Below are 21,795 nucleotides of genomic sequence, written 5' to 3'. Positions count from 1 at the left end.
AATGGCAGAACAACAATGGCCCACACCACAGTTGACGGGGTACGAGTTGAGCACGGTGCCGCATGTACGCAGATTTGTCGCTCGTTTGTTTTGATGGCCGGTTTGTTGGACCAGGTAGCGATGTGAATTGGAGTGGAAAATTATTTGGAACGAATGCATTGCGGAAAGCTGGCAGGTGTTTTGGGTGGCAACACAGCAAATGTTTGAATGCACTTGATCGGTTGCATTCAAAAGTGTCGATGCGTTTCGTTAGGGGAATAATATGTTTAGATCGGGAATACGTTATTGAAAGTTATTTACAGTCATTGAAGTCTTTGGAAATTCTTGAACGATTCCTGTGTTTAAAGTAGATAAAAAACTTGATAATTTTGTGATAACTTTTAAACTACGCGTTGATAGCATGCCGCAATTTGTTCGCAACATATTTTCTCTACATGAGCTGAATATTTTGCAATCGATTATTTTTCTTTCCGAGTTTATGCCCTTCCTTAACATGCTGCAAAACTCCCAAAACGCCATACAACATTCTCATTATCGTCACTGTAATCACACTCACGACACGATAAAAAGCGGATTTACCCGCACGGTACAGCAGTGGGATGCAAAATGGCAGCTTATCAAATGACAACCATGTCCCGATGATGGAGAAGGACCACTGCCGGGTGCCTATCCCGAAAACGCAACGAAAGCTCTGATTTCATCTCCCATTTTACTCGATTTTAATATTATTCTCCCCGTCTCAATCCATTTTACCCTTCCTTGATTACCACCAGCCAGCTGATATGGCTACGGCGCATGGTGTCGAATATCCTTTTTGCATAAAATACTTTTAAGTGTGTGGGGCCCAGCTGAGATGCAAAGGAATGGGCTTTCGGCAGCAGCATATGGATCACCACATGAAGGCAGGAAAAGTCTAACGAATTACATCGGCACACGACTCCTCGCACATACACACCCAGACACAGCCGTATTACAAAAGGATCAGAACCTAAGTAAATATTTAACTTCTACGCTCGAAACAAAGCCAATGTCGTGCGCTTCGATGCACTCTACGATAAAACCACACGGGACTTGGGACGGGTTTCGTTCCGTCCCCCGAAACCCGTCCCAAAAAAAAAAAACCGTCCTTTTTATAAGCCACACCATTATACATTGAGAGGCTCAGTTTTGTTCTTGGCTTGGATTTTCTGTTTTATGCATTGCAATTCAACACTTCAACCAGAAGAAAGAACGTTATAAGAGCATCCATTTTCCCTGTGGAACAATTTTGTTCGGTGGTTTTGTGTGAAGTACGTACTCTTGCCAGGAGAATACAGAGTTGTTTGCACGATTTTTTATTTCTTCCCTTTTTGAAGTGTATTAATTGATCTTTGAACAAGCAGAAAGTAAAAACAAATCCATGCTTTTATGATGCATAATTGAACAATCGTTGCCAGTTGACACCTTGCTTGAAAGCAAGAAAAAAATTGTTCAATAAATTCATTTCGATAAAATTGTTTCATTATCAAGTTTCATCATTATTCCCACTCTTTCTTGTGCTAATCCCATTAAGACAGCACAATGATATAGAACTCAACTCCTTGCCGTGTCTTAACCGTACCAAGCCAATGACACTGAAAATTTCCATTCTATTCTTGTTTCGAAACGACCCATTTTCTCGCAACCATCCCCGTTCACCTTCTCGTCCGCACGCTCCGCATGCTTGTGGAGTGTTTATTTTGGTGTCGATTTGAATGAGCTATTTTTAAAACTATCATCCTCGCCGGTGTGCCGACTGTCTGACGATCGTGCACTAATTATGGCCGGATGACACTTTACTCAAGTGGGAAGTGGGGAATCGCTTGATGCGACGCGCTACCGTCATCATCAACTGCTATAAGACATATAATACACGTGTGAAGAGAGTTCACCGCCCAACATTCTACACTTGAGACGGATATTAAAAGAATGGGAAAATTAAAATTGCTGTAAATTGTGCTTTACAGCAGCGGCACGCTTCACTTGCGTCACGGAGACAGGTGAGTTCAGTATAAAAAAAACACTGTGTTCAAGGTTTTATATTCGCAGACCGAAGGTTGCTTATGGTAGGTTTAGGTAGGAATTAAGAAAAGGAATTTTAAATACTTTCACAGCTGATTCTTTTACTGCAACAAATGCATTTCAAATAGCATTATCTCACTGTAGAAATTTTTATTTAATTCCTGACAAAAAACCTCCAATTAAAGATATCAGCATTGCTGCTACACTAGCAAGACTTCGAATTCATGTTTAAGTAAATTGGAGTACTAAGATACAATTTTTGATACGATTCTGTACACCAAAAATGTGGTCGGTCTCTGAAAATGGCCGTGATACAGCTGAAGCTGAAATACAGCTGAATCAGGAGACATTTTGTCGTTGAAAGATCGAGAGCAGTCGCGAATGGAGATCTTTCCATGCATGCGTTTTACAACATGTGATATTTTAAACATTTTTATTGTTCATCTTCTTTAATATTTTCTCTAGCCTTATCTCATTTCATTTATTTATTATATATTTTATCTTGTCTCTTATTTTATTTTTCAAATGCAATTCCATCAATTTTGGCATTCTTATTCTGTGCTTATTCGTTTTTCTGACCTTTCGGTGCTTGCTGCCAGATTCTTCAACATGCTTTTTATGGTAAGATCTATAAGTTCATAAACTTTTGCATATTTCCTCTGTATTCAACCGAGTGCAGTCACAACAAGTAGCCCAATATTTTAACAACATTAGGGATAATTCATAGCCCGCAAAACCCATCTACTCAAATGCAAGTTTTCTACACCATAGCACAAATAGTAATGAACTAGAAAACTTTTAATGAATCCTACCAGAAGCTAATAACACTCATGCTTACTTTTCCACTTTCAAACGCTCCGACCACCGTACCGACCACAAACTTTACAAGACGCCAATAACGATGATGCCCCGATAAGGGATGATGTAATGTGCTCTACAGCTTAATCAACAGGTTTTTAAACAGCAAATTCACCGTACCAACCGTACACCGTGGCACCGACGACCACGGCCAAACCATGCGAAGCATGAGGATTTGCATTAGGAAAGTTTTTCGGCAAACAAATACTTCCCGAAACCCGAAACAATCATTTCCTTCGCTCGCTATCATATCGTTCCCAAATAGCTTCAAGCTCACAGCACCATCGCAAACCGCAAAAGGATCCACCTAAAATTCCCGAACATATCCTGGTGCTGCAGCAAACGCTCTAGCCCCGAAGAAAGAACTTTCTGCACCACCGTCCACGACAGAGCCGGACCGAGAGACGGTTAAGCAGATCATAATAAACTGCCGATGGTCGATGATGTGGTGAAAGTTGGGCCCACAGCTTTAGACTGCTGCTGCCAACGATGCTAGCTCTAACGTTTCTAACGCACCGAAGAAAAATAGATAGCATTTTGCGTACCATTCGCCACAGATCGAACTCGTTGCCGAACGTTACGAGCGGTAACGGAAGTCAGCTGCAGATGCGATGCGAAACGTTTATTTTCACAAATGCGCTGGACGAAAACAATCGCAACTTTTCTCATTATCCAAACCCGGCGGCACTCTTGTTCACGTCTTATTCCTTCGGCGCACTCTCATTGTGCTGGATTGTCTTGGCTTGTTGTGTTGTTTTTCTTATCCTACTGATTGCGTTCAATTACCACGCATCCGTTGTGATGTGGTTGTATTTTCATTGATATTTACACATTTCAGTGTGGAGGGATGAATTTGCAGTAATGTATTTTATTACTTTCTATTTAAATATTACAAGCAAACCTCCGAACAAGCGAAGGAGGAATTTTATTTCCAACTGTTTTGCTCTTACTCCGGTGCAAATTGCAGGATTAGCTTATTCTCACTTTGAATAAAATCAAATTGACCAGTGTTTCCTTCACATTTTTGCACAAATCGAATTGAAATTATACTTCTCTATTCCTGTTCCCTGTTTCTCTATCTCCTTTGCAGAAATCCCTTCTCTTCACACTCCTTAGCAGTATCTGTTGCTTAAGCGAGCACCAGCAAGAAAGGGGGAACATGAAAAACACCTGTTGTGTTGTGCGAGCTGTTTTGCTTCGTTTCGACATTCCATTCTCATAACCAAACGTCCGTAACCGTTGGCCAAGCATCGTTTTGCTAATGGAAAATACAGTTTCTTTTCCCGTGGCACGCACAGGCCACCCGTTTGGCGTTTGTTTATAGATGGGCGAATGAAGGACCGGGTTGAAAATGTTGGCCCGTTTGGCAGCAAGAAAGTTCACGATCAGTTTTGCACAACCAAACGTATACCACTACGCTCCAAAATGTTAAACATTTGACACGCACATTCGTAAAGGGTATTTATGAAACATTGCTATGAAACTGATTTTGGGGCGTGGAAACTAGATGGAAATGTGGATGGACAACGGATACCAATAATCGTTTTTGCAGTCATTAATGTTGGTGTCTTGCGGTTTTGGATTTGCTAAATATAAGCATCGTATTGGTGTGGAATAATCTGATTGACTGTAACGTATCGACGTGGATTAACCAGAATAAATTAAAGCTTTACTGAACATTTTTTAAACAATCACCTGAAAATAGCCGTTTTAATTGAATAAAAATAACATTTTATTTTATTTTAAGATTTGAGCATATTCATTAACAAAAAGTGAATTTATTGAATGTAAAAAAATAGTTCAATAAGTTTTAGTTCAATAAATTTTTAGGAAAATAGCCGTTAGTATTAATATAACTAACCTTAAAATAAAACGATGAAACAAATTTAAAAAAAATATAGATATTGAAACCAAACTCTTTCAAATTTTCTTCTTTTTAAGTGAAAACGCAACAACCTCAAATATTGCTACAGTTTAGCAGTAGCTCCTTCCATATAGCACGCTCAACAATATTTTCTATGACCTGAAAATTTCCTCCAACAATCATAATTCACGGCCGCGTCACCGACTCCTACTGGGATGGGTCGAATGTTCAATTTGCTCACCGCTATTACAAGACAACGCACAAATAGAAATGTAGTAAAAATCGGAGAGAAAACTATGGGTCGAAAGTCATATGTTTTTAGAGATTTTCTTGTTTATTTTGCATTTTAATGATTTAAGTTTGCATTTTCGTTGTTAATTTCATAAGGGGAAACGATATCTGATTCGTGTAAAAGACACAAAGATAACGTTATTATGTTTTCTAGACATTTCCTTAGCAATAATTTGTACACTTGAACTAACTTCTTCTATAGGAAATCAAAACCCGCTTCCAAACTTTTCATAACACCCAACAATTGACAACGTAGATCGTTCATTCGTCTGCATAAGAACAAACTCTAGCAAATCTGTGACGAAATTAGGACTGATCTTCCACCACACCAACGCCCACATACCACTCGTTCACCCACCTACCTTCACACACTCTCATACACCCACCGTTATGTCTGACACGATCGAACGATCGAAACGTAGTGTAACGAGTGCAAAGCAAACCACCTACAGAACCGAGAAGAAATAAAAAGAAAATCTGATCATGTATAACCCTACCTCAACCATTTTGCCATCACTAAGGCATGCAACAAGACAAACAGACACACCCACACAAGCGTATGTTCGTTGTGACTGCGCATGAATATTTGTATCATAATCATTCTGACCGTTGCCGCTGGTGCGGTAGAAAGTGTGGTGTGGAAATAACAGTGAGACGTGGAATAATTTATTGCCAAGCAGGACGGCACAAACGGATCACCGTTGTGCTAAAACGAGATCGTGAAAACAGCACACCGAATGGGTGGAAAATTGTGTACGCTGCTGCTAGGGTTTACGTCTAGGGTTATGGTTGATCTTGGCCCGTTGTCCATCGGTAGAGTTGAAGCGTTTGTCTGGGTGGTTTGATGTTTTCCATCCTCGCCTTGTCCCGAAAGGTACCTTTTCAATCGTTCAGCGTACGTCCGGTTAGGTAATTGAACGGTGAGAAGTTAGCACTTGAGCATAAGAAAAAAACAAAAACCGAATCGAAAACCAACAGCAAATCTTGTGCAAATAAGTGCGTGTGTCCGTGGAAAATGGAAAATGCAAGTGGAAATTGATTGCGCATGATGAGCGCAAATTTGTTCCATTTTCCAGCCGGTGCGTGTTCAAGTATGCTTGTGTAAGTGTGTTGTGCAGTGTGTTGAGAGTGTGGTGAACAAAGTTCGATCAGAATATTTTTAACCACTCGACGACGGATACTTGACGCGGTTCAGAGCCCTTATCGTCGAAAGGATTTCATTACCAGATAAAAGAGATATTCGTTGTGAAAGTATGCGCAATGCTAACGTCTGTGAGTGTTCGTGTTTTTGTATATTTTTATTTGCAGCTGGATTTGAAATATTAAAGTGAAAGTGTATAAGGATCTTATTCGGTGAAGCGTGCCTCAAATTTATTTTAGTTTTGCTCATTTTTGGCGAATGTAAGTAAAATTTATCCTTAAAATATTTTCTTCATTTTCCCATCTAACAAAAAGCATGTCACTTGCAATCTGCTCTTATTTCACATGGTATTGATTTTCTGTTAATAACCGATAGAAAGTAAAACACGCTATTTATAACGCGTCACTTCCCCGCTAAACCCACTTGATGGATATTTCTTGTCTTTAACGACCACCCGACCGCACCTGCCAATGTATGTACCTTTCTTACCAAAGTTATGCTACTGACACTGGCTCGCTGATGCCAAAACTGCTCGCTAAACTTAAACACGCTTCACCCAACGCATGCACAGATTATTCGCGAGTGGGCCGTCCGGGTGTGGTACATGTTGTCCAAACGGAATCTCGATAGATGGTCGCGTAAATTCACGTAGGTGGACAGGCGACTTTTTGGTTGTGGATGGAATGATGAACTAAATTTAGTCTAGCCCTACCGAGACGAGCCAAACACTGTCCGGGAAAATTTACAATGAACAACGTCTTTACATATTCAACGCGGAAAAGCGAAGCAAAAGTTATTTGGTGTTTAAATATCTTCGATCGCCTCCCCTAACTATTGCTGGGGGAGCATATGGAAGTACAGGATGAAAAAACAAACAATAGGCGGAGTTTCGGTTTGCAATTCAAAAATAGCTTTGTATTCCCACAAGTATACAAATCGATGGATCTTTTGATATTGATTGATTTTTATAGCAGCTCTGCTATACAATCCTGTAAAGCATATTATTTTTGTATTTAAACGGGAAAGAAACGAGCTACAAGCAAGTTATAAATGTAACAGTGACAAGGATTTTAAGGACATAAAAAAGATTTTTAATAACCTAAAGCAAAACTACTGTACTACAAAGTAAACAACTACTATTCAACGAAGGACAATCTACATTTTCCAAACATATCTTAATAGAATATATAAACTTTATTTCAAAAAAAAAATCATCATCAAAACCATCAACAATGTAGTTTTATGCTGCTGCAACTAATAATCCTTCACTCTATTAGGTTTCAGGCGCGCAGTGCTCCAAATGTTCATCACCATCCTACAAAATTTGATCACTAGAATGCATCAAATCAGTCACTAGAGACCATCTAAAGCAACTCACACTACAAAAAAAAAACACCTCATCATCCTTTTGTTCCATTTCTCGCCACTTGTTCTTGCGCTTTCCCGGCTTGCGCTCGGCAACTCGGTCAAAATCTCGCTTTCGGGGAAAAAGACAGAAAGCGTACAGACCCGAACTACGAATTGAATTTAAAATCTACTTTGTCAGCGCATATATTTTGAAGTAGAACATGCTTATCCTGCACCCCATATAGCTATGCTTCTTTATCCGATCCATCATTCGTTTTTGACGTCGTTGCAATTTTGTTCTTCCGGCTGTTGTGCAGGCAGACAAACGGAGAAGATTGAAACACGATCCGTCTCTTTTACGGCAAACGGTTAGGGGCTAATGCTGGTGCATTGTGTTGTGAATGTTGCATGGTGCAAAATCAGACCCCCAAAACCCTTTTCTAAGGATGCACATTGTTTGACGAGAGCAATACAAGATGGTGAAAAGTTTTGTGTTTTTGCGGGCGGGTTTTGAAATTGTTTCCCATATGAATATATGGCAATGCAGCGAGCATTAAATTCTTCAAAATTATTAAATTTGTTTTGCTTATTACATCGATATTTGAGTTTTCAACAAATCAAAATCGATTACTGACTGGAAAAAAGAAAACAGACCACACAGTCCAATGAAACTACATGAAAAAAAAAACTGCTCTAACTCGTATATCGTTCTAACCAATCTAAATCAATCTAAATTATTTTCCATTCGTGAACTTTACATGTCCATCGGTACAGGAACTATCAGAATGTATCGCTTGCATCAGATTATCGCCAAAACCCGCACAGTAATGATTACGGTTCGTTGCGTTTCAAATGAATCGCTCCAAAATGCCAATTCCAATGGGTCACCCAAGTTCGGGCTAATGCACCTAATGCATAGTCGAATGAAGCCAAACTCTTCCATGCGCTGCCCGGAAATGCAAATGCCTGCCCCAGGTGCATCCATTTTGTGTGTGTGTGTGTGTGTGGTGCACCTGGAACATTGACGAGAAAATGCAATCAGCGACCCAATTAATCGAATTTTGAAATTTCCAAATTTGTTCCGCTGGTGTACACCTTTTGTTGCATAAATCATCCCGTACGCACGTCGCCTCACACCTTCCATAGGACAAAGAGGAAAGACCAAGGGAAGGAGTTGTTGTGAAGTGCTGCAAAGTAGACGGGCACACATCAGCAACACAGCAATGCATTTTCCTTTCGCCAGCAGCGAGATAGAGCTGCTGCGTGAAAAAGGATGCTTTCAAGCGGAAGAAAGCTTAACCGGTCACGAGGCACTGGACCGTCGTGGTCTTTCCAACTGCGTACGCCTTGTGTCACCTTCGCGGGCAGCAGTTACAGCCTCACGGCCATTTGATACGAATCACCCAACCGAACATAACCATGGTGGCACGATTTATCTCTTCATTGCGATTTTATTTCATTCTAAATTCATCTGCATCGAAGCGTGCTTAAAAGGTGGAGTTTCGAGTCGAGTGCAAATACTAAGCGTCTAACACACAAGCCACATTGAAATATTCAAACAGACAACGCGTGTTCGTACGCAGCGGATGAGGCAGACGAAAAAAAAACTCATACTCACACACACTCGCATACACACACGAGTGGTACAATCGGTCATTGAAAATCGAGATTCCCATTTGGTCGATCCCACCTATACAGGCAGATCGTTTTGTCGTGGAAATTTTGATGGAGAAAATCAGGATATCCGGCTCCAGCTGAACCGAGGTGAATGATTCAACCATTCGAGCAATGGCTGCCGGCACTCGATCGGGACGACCCGCTCGACCATACGAATCGGAAAACCAAAGTCGGCCAGTCGAGCGTGTGAGTTGTGTTGTCTGGATGTATTTCCGGAACCGTGCACGAGTCCAAAATGTCCCCCGAAGCCGCCCTCTCGGCCCTGGGGCTGTACGCTTCGGACGGCTCACAACAAATTTCTACCCAGCGGGTACAACGGGTCGCCTTATTCGCCTGTAAAATAAAGCCACCGGACATACACGGTGACCCTGCACCATCGGCAAACAGCAGCATCAGGATCGGTCGTCGAAATTTATTATCTCCCATGTTCCCAATCGATAACGTTCACGGCCCGTCGTCCCCCCGGTCGATTTGTCGGTAGGGATCCAGTAAATGGGCTTGAGTGGAGAACACTCTGCAGCCAATCGGTACTCGGGGTATACTGCTGAATCAGTGTGCTGTACACCGCGTGCTGAAGAAGTCCCATATGCGTACTGTTACGCGGTCCTGGCGATGCAGTTTCTCAACCGTGTAATTGTAATTGATAATCAATTTTCTAAATAAATAATTTTTCTGCTCTTGTGCCAACCTGTTCTGATTTCATACGGTACATGAAATTGCGTTGCCTAGCGGTAGGACTTAGATTATAAATCGCCACAGTTTTGAAAGCGTATGCAATTAAACAAATTGTTTATGAACTGCAGGGGAAAGGCAATATGCAGAATGGCACGGATGAATAAATGTATGAGCTAATCGGCTGACTTTATGATAAATTTATCTAATTAAAAACAATTTAAATATTAGAAAAAAATGCCGTGACTTTCACGTTATGCTGAATGATTTTGTTCACCAGAATTATTTGGTTAAGGCAGCAAAAAATCTACCATAAATGAATAAAAAGGATGTATGTAGCAACGATGTATAGGTGTCATGTACGTTATTATACTTATTGTGTATTCCACATGGATTTTAACACCTTTTTCTAACCAATGTATTAGAGAAGGAAGATGATACACATATATGAGAAATGGAATAAGATACAGCAATAAAAATATCATTTACTTGATTTCATTTCAAAAAAATTCTATTGAGCAGAAAAAAACTGCATCTAAGGTTTTCATGCTATACGAATAACGTAGTTATCCATCTTCCAATGTCCTTCTTCTTTTTCTTCTGCTTGGCCAGCTCAGCATTGAGCACGTCGCGTTGACATGGCCTGGTGGCCATTCAGTTTCTAGGAAACTCAGTCTAGGATTGCAGTCTTCCATCCACGGCTGCATTCGATCTCCGACAGGTTAGACTCGTCGTGATCCAGCCAACAGCCTCCCTGTGCTCCTCTACGAGCACATTCGTGGTGGCGGTAAATACGATGCATTGGCGTCCGCCGTCAGCATTGTCCAAGACTCGTACCCCTTAGAGGACTAACGGTTGTATCTAGGTGCAGTATATCGTACATTTCGTGTTGTTGGAGTCTTCTGGATCGCAAGAATCTTGATTCTGGATCCCGACTCTGCTTCCGAGTCGGGCTCTATCACGGTCAGAGCAGAGCCGGCAAGCAGGTATTTTGTCTTCGTCGCATTGATCCTTTTTTTTTTCGTTAGAACTGCCTGGCCTTATTGCTTGACTTATGAATACCATGAAGTAAGGTTAGTAGGTCCCCACTGCGGGGGGATGGCATGGATGGGATTTGAACCCCGGTCCTGCTGTTTGAAGACCGGCGCCGATGTCGCCTGTACCACCGATACACCCCGTACTGATCCTCAATCCAATACTATTGGCCTCACGTTGCTGTCGGGTGTACGATTTACAATGTACTTAAGTGCCTTTACCCATTCTAACTGGATATTTTGATGCTAGGAAAATACCCATTTGCACCTTCCCTTTGTATAAAACCCTTTAATTAAACTCTCTTTTTTAATTTTACTCACCTCAACTTTTGCCTTTGTAAGCTTCTTTGTTCAAAAGAATAGGTTCGTGAATGCTTATGTCAACACATTTTCACATGTATCAAATACTCAGAAAGCTCAGTCTTCCGTCAGACACTTTTTCGCTCAAATTAGAAAAAAAAATCTTCCGAGAAAGAAAAGAGGTTTTTTGATGAAAAGTAAACAGCTGCAAAACTTCAAATGGGAAGTTTTAATTAGAAACTTTCCCTGGAAAAAATGGTTTCTCTAAAACTGCAATCTAACCTTCCGCAACCAACAATTGCACTGACAAACTATTCCATGTACACACACACACACACATATGCTCTCATTTTAAATCACCTGCACACACTTCATGAGTGAAGGAAGCTTCTATGGCACAAGGCTTCAGCGTTTCCAATAAATGGGCGGATATGTACACGGTGGTGGAAAATCACATAACGCCTACCTCATCGCTTTTGCATGGCTGGTGGGCGAAGCATGGGATACACTTCCCATACTTTGAATTCCATTCCCCCCTCATACACACCATACACCAAAGTATTTCATCCCCTGGAACCGGATGCGAATTGTGGTTTGTTATTTTCAACGCTTGTTCCTCTGCTGGGTTTGGCGTCTTATGTCCGTCAGCTCACGACGCATAGCACACTCCCTCACTCCGTCAATCGTGTGGAAGTCTTCACGAGCTGGCCTTCGGTTTTGATATTTGTGTTACCGTTATAGCGCACGCAAAACAATGGCCAAATTGAATGGAGGAATGGTGAACCGGCACCGTGCACCGTAGCTCAATATTCCTGCTCCAGCGCAATGAGAATCTTTTCCAACCATAATTTCTATCCCTAGTATGGACATCGGATAAAGACGCGACCGAGGGGAGGCTGCTCTAAAGAGGAGAGCATAATCGTATCACCACACACCCTCCCCGTGCCAGTAACCGCCGGCTTACCAAACATCCGGATTTCGGTCACCGAGAGCAGCGCTAAGCAAGCAGCTAGACCCCGCCATGATTCATAATGCATTTAATTAATTTTGAAATTTAATTTCATTCATTCCATTCCCTTCTCGTCATCTCGTCATCGTCATACTTTTCCCTATTGTGTCTTCCAGTTGGTCAGTTTCCGACCAGTGGGGGCATATTATGCATGTTCTCTTTGACCCACTTGCCGTTCCGTGCTTCCCATTCCCGAGCCAACCGGTCGGATGTGATTTTGTGAAACACGTTAAATTCTAAACGAATCGGAACAATCCCTTTCAACCCCTCCTTAGCCGGCACCTTTTTCCCCAAACACCTTTTTCCAAACCTGACTCACATTCAAATCATTCTGATCCATATATTTCGTGGCAGAGAATGCCGCTCGTACTTCAACACTTTCTTCCCATTCTGTGTACGCGAATGGTGGAACGTGCGCCTCAGCTTGCTAAAAGGAGGTTTTCCACTCCTGATTGATTTCACTATCACATTCGATCAATCCTTTTGAAAACATTACAGCTTTCATGTGAACTTTTGATCATGGAGAAATCACAACTCGTACGATGAATGCAGCATTGCAAACACCCACAGTGCCCACGTTACCGATTGATAGATAGACAGGGTGGATTAATTCGGATACCTTTACGAGAAAATGTTAAAACGAATTGATATTCTAATTAAATCGTTCTGTCTGTCTTCACTTCTACTGTTAAACTGTGAGAGCTCTCCAAAGGTTAAAACAATGTTTCTTAAAATTAATTCCTTGTTTTTTTGTTGCAAAAGCAATTGGAAACAAAATTGATCATAACTGTTCCACTCCTAGATAAATGGTTCAATGGTTTTTGCGCCTTTAATAGCTTCACATTGCACCTTTTGGTGCAAATTCTAATGAAATTCTTTCTTCATTAGTCAAAGTCAAGAATTTCTAACAGATATTCTAAACACGACTGTTTGATCGCGGGCTTCAGATGGAGGCATGAATTGTGATATACATAAGTAAACATCAAACAATGCATCAGTTGTAAGCTTTCTACTATAATTTGTGACCTAAGACGAGTCATCATAAAAAAAAAATTCACACAAAATTAAATGCAAAAATAGCATCTTTGAGTGCTTTTCACATCGTTCTTTAAGAAAACACTTTATTCTTAAACTACACTTTTACAAAAAATTTGCGTTCAATTATTTTTAGCACGGTTTAGCAGCTCTTAACTAGGTAATAAACAGAACTCAACATGAACTTTGGGTACACATGAGAAATGAATTAGTTTTGTTAAATCTAATAAGAATTCTTAGCAAAAATACAAAAAATTTTATGCTTTCAAACATTCTGTTGAGGTGGATTACGGAATTCACGTTTTTTGACTCTAAACAGAATCAAACAAGACAAAATTTATATAAAAGATTTCTACAGCAATCCTTTAAGGAAACTGGCAAAATTGTCCCCTCAATTAAACCAAGCTTAAAGCTATTGAACTATGAATATTGTGTTGTAGGCACCCTTTATTGAGCATGCAATTTAGCTTCACAATATCTCATTTTTAGTATTATTTTCTGCACCTTCCACTGTCTTAAATAAAGCTTTGATGAATAACTACTTTAAACTACTCTCACTTCAATCAACATTTTAAACTTTTCAAACAATAGATTATTTATTTATAACTTTTAGTTCGTTTACCAACATTTGATGTTGTTTTAACTTTTTGTTCATTTCGCACGTACCACCCTTAGCACTATTACAACACCACTACAACACCTAAGCAACCAGGCAAGCCCACATTATTTGGCGAAGAAATTCGATCATCATTTGTTTAATTTGAGCACAAATCAAATTAAAACGAAGCAGTGAAAAGTTTGACTTCCTAACATCTACCTACAAGCGTCCAATTGATTAATTCTTGCTGCCCAGTTGTCCCATCCTGAGCGAAGGCACCATGGCAGCGATGCAGCGACGACTTGTGCACAAGCAGTTCAACTCGCCGATCAATCTGTACTCGCAGAAAAACATCCAGGAAACGCTCGACCGCGAACTGAAGCTCCTGTCGAATGGTGCCGTCGGGTAAGTGATTGCTACAGTGTGCTGCAAAACCGTTGCTTTCCATACAATCGTTACCGAAGCGGTAGCACACCGAAGGCTGTCGCTCCGAATTGCAACCTTCACATTGCTGGCACATTTCTTTGCCCATTTCGCACTTCAGCTTTATTGTTTGATTTGGTTTGGCCTGTGTTTAAACAGAGCAGAAACTAAACGTACTACTCGCGAAACGAAAAGCTTTCGTCTTCCACCGATGCGGCTCCTACCCAGCTTCAACATTAACGAACGAGGAAAATGGAAAACAAAACAACAAAAACGAGTCAAACATATCTCGGCCCGTGTGACCGGCAAATATATAAATCACGTCCGGTAAATATTTTTCTTTCGGGTAAAAGAATTTTAAATTTACCGAACCAGCATCAGGCCCCGGCATCCTTCCCGGCCACATTTTCCATCAGCTTCCACCCAATGGTCACGGATGCTGCTGCTACACCACTGCCATAACGTTGATTATGTTATTTTCCGGCCGTTCCGAACAACTGGCGAAACCAGCGGCGAACAGGTTCGGTTCGTTCGGTAGCCATCATCGTCCAAAGCTGAAGGAACAGAAACAAAACGCGAAAAACTACCCCGCTCGGTGGAAATAAAAGAAACGCAAAACACCAAAACCACCGAAAACCAATCCAACCACGAAGGAATTTTTCGCATTTCACGTTCGTGAATGGTTTATGCATGGGATGGATGGATGGAATGGTCGGTTGGTTGGATGGGAGGCTCGAGGTTAGCGTGAGTGTAATTTTTCACCGATTTTCCACGGTACGTGCGCTTCGAGTATGCCGATGGACGACGCTGACGGCGTGTGTGCGTGTCCCACTATGGCTTTGTACGGTGAAAACCGCACCGAAAGGTGACCATACACTTGGCCCGGATGAGCTTTATGTATGGTAGGAAAATGCAAAACATTTCGGGAAATAATTTCACGTTGGCGAGCAATTGTTAAAATTACTTTATTTGCTAAAAAAAGTTAGATTCATGTTTACAGAAATTTAAAAAAACTTAGAACAAAGCTTTCCTACATATAACTTTATTGATAGATTTCCAATTAAATCTTCCACCACATTACTTCAATTCTTGACTGACTTCCACCTGCTCATTCGAAACCTTGACGATCAGCTGTTCCTCCGTATTAGATGACCTTCCGAAAGCATACAAATAAAATTCAAAAAAACTTCCATCAATTCAGTTAATTGCCTTCATACATTGTGAGGTTAAATAAAACCCAAACCAAACAAACAAAAATTTGTTTTCGCAATACTTCTACAAAAAGAGGGCGAGAGAAAAACCCTCCTACGGAAATAGATATTAGCGATAGAACAAACATCCTTCAACATGTCGCAGGCGGCGAGATCCATGCCGAATTTTGCTCCTTTTGTTTATTAATTTTAGCTGACAATTGCGAAAGTCCCAAAAATAACCCACATTTTCATCTCACAACATCCAACCGTTCTTCATGAATACATGTAACAAGTTTCAAACTGGATGAATAGACTGGATGAAGAATATCTAATCTTAGATCTAGGAATATCTAAGCAATGTAGGTGATGAATTATTTCATACGCAGCTGCTAAAAGATTATATTATAAAAGGAAAAAATCTCCTCTAGCAAAATGAAAAAATCTGTTCCTTACGCAGTGTTGTAATTAAAACAATAACAATTTGGTAAGCAATCACCCAAACTGTGTCCAATTAAAATACAATAATACAAACATCACAAAACACGAACCATGCCTACAAAATGATTATACATTTTTCTCATTACAAAACCAGAAACAAGGCCCATTGGACATATCCATCCAACCGTGTCTTTCGTGCCACCGAGAGCGAATGAAAGACACTACCGCAACGGAGTGGCCAAGGATTAGTCTACTCTCGAGTCCATGAAATAAGATTAGCTGTTCTCTTTTCCTTCTCCCCTGCAAACATTTACGACTGTCCACTTCGATTGGGCAATGGCACTCCAAAGGCTCGAGAGTCGAGAACGATTTCACTCACGTACTCATGACTTAATCACAGCACCATCACCAATGTTGTCATTTACTTCTGGCGTCGTGTTTACATACTTAAGCACCAGCGCCACCACCATCGTCGTCGTCGTCGTCATCAACACCATCAACATTGCTGTTGCCCATTATCATCCAATGGCCTTCAATGGTCGAATGTACGAGACGGGAATTTTCTAGAAGTTACTTGCTGACGACGAATGTGACGGATGAAGAGGCATACAGGGTAAACACTTGTTCCCAGGACTCATCACCGTTCCGACTTTAACCCAGTGCCGGGCGGTACAGTGTGCGAAAAACTATTCCCCTATCTACGGCACATCGAACCGAAACGGTTCTGTCTAGCTCGTCTTCTGGCTCACTGATTCAATCGCCTGCCAGCCAAGCCGAACATCCCCAAAGCGACTCCCATTGTGCCTTAAGGAAACTTTTTTTTTTTTTTGCTAACGCCATGCGCCTAACCGAGTCCAACGTGAAGTTGGAAAGTGTGCCCGAAGTAGACGTAAAGAAGAAAAAAACGGTGGGAAATATTTCATGTATGCTAATTAATTAGTGCTGCAATTAATTCCATTCTTGCTAATTAGATTTGAACGTGAGATGAATGGAGCCGTATTTTTTCTCGCCCCGTTGAACGGCCAAGGTTCTTGTGCTAGGCGGGCAGGCAGACCCCGTCTTATCCAAACACTGCCAGCAGATGCCGACTGACTTTTAGCGTCCGATTTACCACGGGAGGCGTCGAAGGTACGGTACATCGCCGGAAGTAGCTGGCTCGGGCTATCATTAGCTCCGTTTCCGGGCGCTCGCTTGGATGGAATCCGACTCTCGTGGTAGGATTCGATGTAGTTAGACATGGGCGCAAGAGATGAGGATTCTTTTTTCTTCCTCTTCCACTCATATCTACCTCTCACGACGATTGGAACATCCGAATCAAACCGATCTGTTGAGCCTGGGACGGTTGAAGCTTCGAGCTTTCGAAGCTGTAATCCTAGCCTGCGGAACAAAATTTATGAAAAGAAAATGAATCACGGAAAAGGGAAAACCTTACGTGGGGGAACCCGGGAACCAGGAGAACCGGTATCCTGATTAGGATTAATGGTCAGCGCCAGTGGAAACGCCCGCACGAACGGACGAGAGCGGAAGGAAGCGGAACGTGCGAGCGACGACTCATTAATGCAAAACATTGCCCGGAACGCTGTACGGACGTTCCCGGAAGTGTAAATGTGAACGACGATCGTTAGTCTGTCACCCCAGGGGCAATTCTAGGGGTCGACTGTGCGAGCCGTCGTCTGCCGTGGCCGAGTGATTCTTTCCGATTGTAACGGTGAAAATTAGCTTCGTGCTCTTCTCACTTGAACTGCTCACTGCTGAAGGTATCGGCGAGGTACGGATGGGCTCGTATCACGATGGCATCCTGGTGGAAGCCGTAAACGTGGGAAAGGTTAATTAAGTTGCACACGGAAATTTAATCATTAGTCACCAAGCCAATAATGTCTTGTCCACGGTCGATTTCCACAACGGTTCTGGCAGGCTGACAGTCAAGCATGATGTAGATGAAGGCTGGATGAAGGCAGATACAATACTATCTAGGTCATTACAGAAGAGCTTTTTTTGTTTATCACAAAGATTGTTGTTTCCCCGGGCAAAGCAAAATCAATTCAAAATCGAGATGAGCTGGTAAGATCGGCAAGCAGTTGTGACGGAAGGATAATTTACTGGAAGATCAAATGTCCGCTAAGGTTTCGTTCACTGTGGAGCAAAACCTGCTTCCAGATATGATACATATTTCGAATGACAAACGAATGGACCACTCCTTCTAACCCTAGTCGAATGATTCATTGAGATTTTCTCGTTTCCATCTCTAATTTCCGGCCGGTACAGGAATCACCGTATCACGGCTCACAGGTGACGGAAGTTGGCAAAATGAATAAAATTAGAACTTGATCGTTTATCGTGCTCGCGAAGGAAATTGCAGAAATTCTCGTGAAATAATGGATCCGGTTTATCAAATCCACTATCAATCGTAACGCATTGCCATCAGCTTCTTTTTCTCGCTCTCTCTTCCAAAGACAGTGATCATCAGGGAAATTATTTTACCAAGAAGGCGTATCCGGAAAGCAGATTTATCAGCATATGATTCTGCTTCAGATGAAGTATTTGAACTGTGCATTAAATGCAGCTCAAAAGAGAAAGGTTTGAAGGTGATTGAATGGTTACATGATTGATTTTATCTCTGGCTATTAGTCTCATTTCTAATGCAATTCAATTGCAGTTTTCTGTAGAATGTATTACAAAAAAAACTCATTTAAAAAGATACCCTTTCTGATCAACGCGTCGTTAATTTGAGATGATTAGTATTTTGTCTCAGTCACGTTTGTAATTTCACATTAAATTAAAGAGTTTCTGAATAACTGGCCTCAAAACTGTAATCCACAGCTTTCAAGCCATACTGTGTTTGATAAAAAAAGTACCAAGAAGCCATTTTTATAGATCAAGTTCAATCAAACACATTTTCTATCATCGTGCAGCTGGATTAAATTTCCGCCAAAACGGTTTGGCAAGGGCTCTTTTGGATCATGTAGAGCAATCGATTATAAGCTTGTACCGTTGCGTACTTATTTTTACATGGAAATGTACCAATCTATAGCTCTTTTCGTATGTGCACTAATCTTTTATGGAAATGTACAGATCAACTTCAGCTTGACTTCTTGGAACGAATGTATAGCGTTGCATTAGCGTTATTTGCCTCACATCAGCCATTTACGTGCATCTGATCTTGCCTTGAAGTGATGGTGCACTTAAGGCCATCGCATTTTCTTCACATCAACGAAGCAAAATCAGACAAACGATAACACAACCATCCTTGTGTAGCGTCACTGTTTACAGCTATAAGCAGAAAAACAAACACACAAAACTGATAAACATTATCACCCTCAGTATCTTATTTTTCTCATATCATAGTACAAGATGTGAGCTCCACCATCTTTTGAGTCACAAGCCAACCTATTCGTGGCCATCCTGACACAACAAACTGACCTATCTTTACACCGACCAACCCGACAAGAGTGCGGACCATTTCTTTTTTTGTTTCGCATCATCCTATGAATCAGCAAGAAGAAAAAACACAACAAAAACATCCAATCCACTTGTGTCGAGTGAGATTTAAAAAGAAAACCAATATATTACAAACGAGAATGCAATTTGCAAAAGGGGATCAAACGGCACGAGCGGGCTAGTGGGCTAAAAGGGAAGAGCAGAATCTGCACAATGATTAGTCATAGTGCTATTATTGGACGAATACAAAACAAATTCATGGCTGATCTGGCTACCGGGGCGAATGTCCGGGTAGCACTTGGGGATGTGCGGCACGTGAGCAGCAGGGCACACCCGAAGGCGTAGTTAAAAATATAACGCCCAACAAAACAAGCGGGCGATTGTACGAACGCGCGGGATACATTACTCAGCGATCGGCTTTCCGGCCGCGCACGTACCTTTTCGAGAAAATGGCAAAGAATCGTGGTGCGGAAAGATTGAAAATAGAGCCCTGCTACGGCTGACAGGTTGCCCGTGGCGTAATACACTTTGTGGCCGTGAATATACTTCGACAAAATGTTTGACTAAGACGGTGTCACCAGAGGAAACTTCAAACGTGCAAACGACGCTCTTGAAAAACAGCTGTCCAGAGCATTGCTTGACGTTCGTATCGCTCGTGTTGAAAAGCAAACGAATGCCCGTTGAAGATTTCTCTTTTTCCAATTAATGACACTCCACATATAGAGCTAGAGAGAACAGACTATTTTTATAAAAAGAACATTCCCAACGGTGTACACTAATTGTAGCGATTGCTACAACCGTTGCCCTATGGCTTGTGACGTACTTGGCCGTACTTTTTTTCCTTGCATCAGATGCACTCACTACCACCACCGCTAATGAATAGCTGAGTGAAGGTGTATCACACCCACTAGGCACGGCAACACTAAAGAGCAGGGGTGATGAGGTTTTAAAAATTATGGTGAGTAAAGTCCGTTGGCAGACGATGCTTCACTCAACCGATTCACCGATCGGCGACTAGTGTCGAGACTCAAGCCCCGTATCGATGCGATCGCATTTTCCGCGAAACGATCCAACGATCCGGACATAAAGCAGCTGCACCGTCGCGTGAATACTGGAACCGGTGATTCGATTTCCGTGCATCCATCCAGTGCGTTATTGCAAGTGATAGAGAGCGTTCCTCGGTCGCGTATTATCGTTCCGTATTCTTGAGCAGCGATCAGTTTATGTCTTGTGATTTGAAAAAATCGAATTATAACCGTGATTAAATCCTTCCCGAAGGAAGATCGATATTTTTCACTACATTCGAACGTGTGCAAACATTTTGAGCAGGTATAAGTTGATTATTTAGTGCTTTTGTTGTTAAAAAAAAGTAGCTGAAGTGGTTGCTTAGTATTACGAGTGCTGTGGTAAATCTATTTCGTGCTGTGTAGGCAGTGAATTCGGTGCTTGTGAAAATGATGGCTTATCACCAACGTGTCTCTCAGTATCGTAGCCCTAGGAGGTAGGAAACTGATATATTATTTTGTGGCTCTATTATAGCGCAACATTTGTGTAGCTTATAATTAACTGTCAAAAAGTTTTCCTCAAGCTTAACACAATAACACATAAATTACACAATATTCGGAAGCACATTTATCCTCAAACACTAGTAGAGGTAGTGCATTAGAATTCATTTAGAATATTACGGTATCTGTAGAGATGCAGTGAATGTTATCGAAAGGTGTGTCCTACCCGCATATAAATCAATAAATCGCTTCATTGAATTATTTTGAACGAATGCTAGGTGACGGACTTTGTTAGTTTAGCATAGAAAATCTCTTCCTAGAACTGATCTAGTGAAGAAACATCTCTACTTACGAACCATCGTTATTGTAGAGCGAATTCTCCAAATTGTTCCGTCAGTTCTCTTTAATTGTTTTACTGATTGCCAGTATCAATTGAAGAAGTTTGCAGAAGTCCTAAATAGCCAGTAGCTGCAGCTGGCATGACGCCCTGGATATCTGATTGAATTTTAATTTAAGACAAAGATTCTCTGCCGTATTTTCGCTTTAGCAATGAAGCACAGGGTGTATCATTAGGACAGAATGATTTCCGAACATGTTCCCTGAGACCGAGATTATTTAATGATCAGGAAATTCTTCATTAGAGACTCTGGGTAAATTTTAGAAACAGCATGAAACAGGCGTCTCAGAATCGTTTACGTGTTAAATATCTCGCCTTTGCCTTAGTAGCAAATCAAGTCATCTTGATCTATGCGTGTCAATTTCCTTTTAGCGTTATTGTCAGATCTCCCTCTTCGCTTATTAAACTTAAATTGATTACTTTGTTTAGCTAACGCCTTTCAATATGCTATTGCTAGGCAAAGAAGCAATGAAACTTATATTCGAATTGGATTAACTGTCGAAATATTTGATAGTGATCTTTGGACAATAAGAAA

The 21,795-nt window shown here is 41.2% G+C and overlaps 2 protein-coding genes across 5 annotated transcripts in view; one reads left to right on the top strand and one right to left on the bottom strand.

Annotated features, from left to right (window-relative positions):
* LOC126562844 (elongator complex protein 5) overlaps window positions 1-21,795 on the bottom strand; it is a 561,590-nt gene that overhangs the window by 432,670 nt on the left and 107,125 nt on the right. The window lies entirely within an intron of this gene.
* Window positions 14,128-21,795, top strand: part of LOC126562623 (uncharacterized) — a 228,752-nt gene continuing 221,084 nt past the window's right edge. For 2 of the 3 annotated variants that reach the window (XM_050219177.1, XM_050219176.1), the window contains exon 1: window positions 14,128-14,271. In XM_050219177.1, the coding sequence (XP_050075134.1) occupies window positions 14,147-14,271 (125 nt within the window). In that variant the 5' untranslated portion in view covers window positions 14,128-14,146. Of the gene's footprint in view, window positions 14,272-20,738; window positions 20,860-21,795 lie in introns of those variants that run through there. The other variant, XM_050219178.1, reaches the window with a different exon arrangement.

The sequence above is a fragment of the Anopheles maculipalpis genome, chromosome 3RL, assembly GCF_943734695.1.
Source record: "Anopheles maculipalpis chromosome 3RL, idAnoMacuDA_375_x, whole genome shotgun sequence".
In the NCBI taxonomy this organism is placed as follows: domain Eukaryota; kingdom Metazoa; phylum Arthropoda; class Insecta; order Diptera; family Culicidae; genus Anopheles; species Anopheles maculipalpis.
This window is presented reverse-complemented; position numbering and strand designations above follow the sequence as displayed.